Below are 2654 nucleotides of genomic sequence, written 5' to 3' on the forward strand. Positions count from 1 at the left end.
TCTCTGACCAGGACCAAGGCCAGGGTCTGGGGCAATGATTGATAGAACTTGGGTCCCAAAGGCCTTCAGAGGGGACACAATGGAGGTGAAGGCATTTGAAGAGTGTGTACATGTGCACTTGTGACATATGTGCAAGGGAGCACATAATCGTGCACCCATGCACATATGTTCTCAGTCATTGATACTGGGCTCACACGTCAACCATAAAAAGCAGGTCTGTAAGGTACCCAAGGGCCAGAATCTGCTTCGCCCGAGGCAAGATAAGTCAAAAGTGCCTCCACTGTCCCTCGATTCCACAAGGCTTTATTGGCGCCAGACCAAGCCTGGTATTCGCAGCTTCAAGAAAAGGCACAGACACTGAAGGGGCCCCCGAACCCGCAAGAGTCCTCCCAGGAGTGCCCAGCCCAGCCGGGGATGGGGGCACACTTTCACCGCGGGGCGCAGGGAAGGAAAGGCGTCCTGGTGTGTGTGTGGGGGGAGGTGTGCACAGTGAAGGGATGGAGCGGAGAGGCGGGGAACCCGCCCGCTAGAAAGGGAACTCGCAGACGAAGTAGAGACGCCGCTGGCAGTCGTGGTCCCACCAGGAGCCGTCGTCCGAGGCCTGCGCCACGCAGTTCTCCAGCGCACCGCCGTTTGGCTGGTTGGGACTAAGCGGGTGCGGCGCGGCGCTGGGTTGAGCGCCCGGCTCGGTGTTGGGCGAGCGGTGCCAGGCGAAGAAGGACACCCGCTGGCCGTTTTCGAAGAGGTAGAGCCCTTCGGCGCGCCGGTCGTGCACGCCCAGCCACACCGGCCAGTTGTAGGGAGCGAGCGCTGCACGCAGGTAGCGAGTGAGCGCTTCCATCTGCTGGCGGTCGGCCGGCTGTGCCAGGCTACCGCCTCGCGCTACGCACCGCGCCTGCGCCGCCGCTTGCACCTCGAAGTCGCGCGAGAGCAGGAAACACTTGTGGCCCAGGCGCAGCCCCTTTAGACAGCCTGTGGGCGGGGCGGGGAGGGAAGGCGGGGTCAGAGCGTTCGGGGCGGGACCAGGGTCTGTGCGGGAGGAGGCGGGGTCAGAACCCCGGCGAGCTACAAGGCCGACCACCAGGGCTGCTGGGGGTGGGGCCAGTCTGCTGGGGCGGGACTTTAGGGGGCGTGGCGCGGCCCGAGTTGGTCTGCACAGTTGCGAGGGGAGGAGTGTCTCGCGCATGGCCCATCCCAGTTACTCGAACCTCCTGGGCACCAACACACCACAATTCTCTCGGGACACTCTCGCCCAAGACATCCAGGGCCCCTTCTCCCTCCAGTGCCCAACCTGGTCCGGATCGTCCCATTTTCCCTTCTATGTGTGGTGGGGACTTACCCTCCAAGCGGCCGTGCTCCCGCTCCGCTCGGCCCTGCGCCTCCTGCAGGACTTGCACCGCGTCGCGGGTGTCACCCGCTGCTTCCCGCAGCTGCCGCAGCCCTTGGGTCAGCTCGACCACGCGGGTGTCCAACGCGTGCAGACGGACGTGCAACTGGTGCAGGCTTGCGTCCAGACCGGCCAGGCGTCCCACTGCGGAAGGACAGGGCAAGCGCTGGAGGAGGAACCTTGGGGTTCTGGAACTTCTGGAAGTTCTGGATCAGTAGCCTAGGCTCTTGGAGGCGAGGTCTGGGGCGGGGCCCCCTGGGATGTGGGGGCTCTGGGCTGGGCCGTGAGCAGCTGAAAGGCCACCCCAGGTTCTGCTTACTCACAGATATAAGTGATGGTGTCCTCATGGGTGGGAGAGGGACTGGGGATGATGGAAGGGGTTGGCGTTGCTTCCTCCTCCTCTTCCTCCCCCTGATCCTCTTGAGTCTCCCAGGCCAGTTTGCCTTCAGGAGTAACAGCAAGATTCTCATCCACCCCCACAGCTGGCAGCCCCAGAGCCTCCTGCAAATGCTGGGGTAGGGGAGGGATGGTCAGCCCCAGCTTGCCGCTCCTGATGCCCCATTGTCCCCTCTCCAGCTCAGCTCATGCTCTGAGCCTGAAGCCTTTCTCTGAACCCATCACCCCCATCCTCTGAGTCTATCCTCATGACTCCCCCTTAACCATTTCCCTAACCTTGGAATACCCCCTCCCAAGCCCACAGTTCCCCAAAACTCCACAGCTCACCTTCAGCATCAGGGCCTCCCTCTCCCGTTCCTCCTCCAGGGCACCTCCCCAGCCTCCCTCCCATTCCCTCTCGACTCCCCGAGCCCCGTAGCCAAATCCTAAGAGTTGGGGGACCACCAGGGCCCCAAAGAGCCAAGCTGTCTGCATCAGGCTGGGCTCTCAGCACCCAAGGTTGCAGATGTCAGGGTGTCTGGTGTAGGGCTAGGGTCTCTGGAGACTGGTGAATGCTCCTGTCCTGTGTGCAGATCACTAGCCCCTGGTTCCCGCTTTTGCCAGCCTCTTTCTTGTGCCTCCCCTCCTGCTCCTGTCTCTGTCCGTTGGTCTCCTCCGCCCCTCTGTGTGTGTCTCCCCGCCCTCTTGGCTCCCCAGAGGTCCTGCCTCTGTGGCCGGAAACCTCCAACGTTCCAAAGCCTTGATCCCGCCTTGGGTCTCCCTACACCCCCCTCTTTCCACAGAGCTCGCTTCCGCCCTGTTCTTTCCTTCTGCCTGGCCAAGAGCTCAGATGGTCAGGAAGAGGATGGAGCTGGCTTTCCAAGGGATCCTG

General features: G+C 62.7%; 1 protein-coding gene across 1 annotated transcript; it reads right to left on the reverse strand.

The window, feature by feature from the left end:
* Positions 1–316: 316 nt before the first annotated feature.
* On the reverse strand, positions 317–2388 carry LOC113195020 (C-type lectin domain family 11 member A). The gene is made up of 4 exons (XM_026406391.2): positions 2111–2388; positions 1711–1897; positions 1340–1531; positions 317–972 (listed from the first exon to the last, which is right to left on the reverse strand). The coding sequence occupies exons 1-4, from the start codon at positions 2255–2257 to the stop codon at positions 527–529; spliced, it is 972 nt and encodes a 323-aa protein (XP_026262176.1). The 5' UTR covers positions 2258–2388; the 3' UTR covers positions 317–526.
* Between the last annotated feature and the right edge of the window lie 266 nt (positions 2389–2654).

Source organism: Urocitellus parryii, chromosome 15 (assembly GCF_045843805.1).
Source record: "Urocitellus parryii isolate mUroPar1 chromosome 15, mUroPar1.hap1, whole genome shotgun sequence".
Classification (NCBI taxonomy): Eukaryota; Metazoa; Chordata; class Mammalia; order Rodentia; family Sciuridae; genus Urocitellus; species Urocitellus parryii.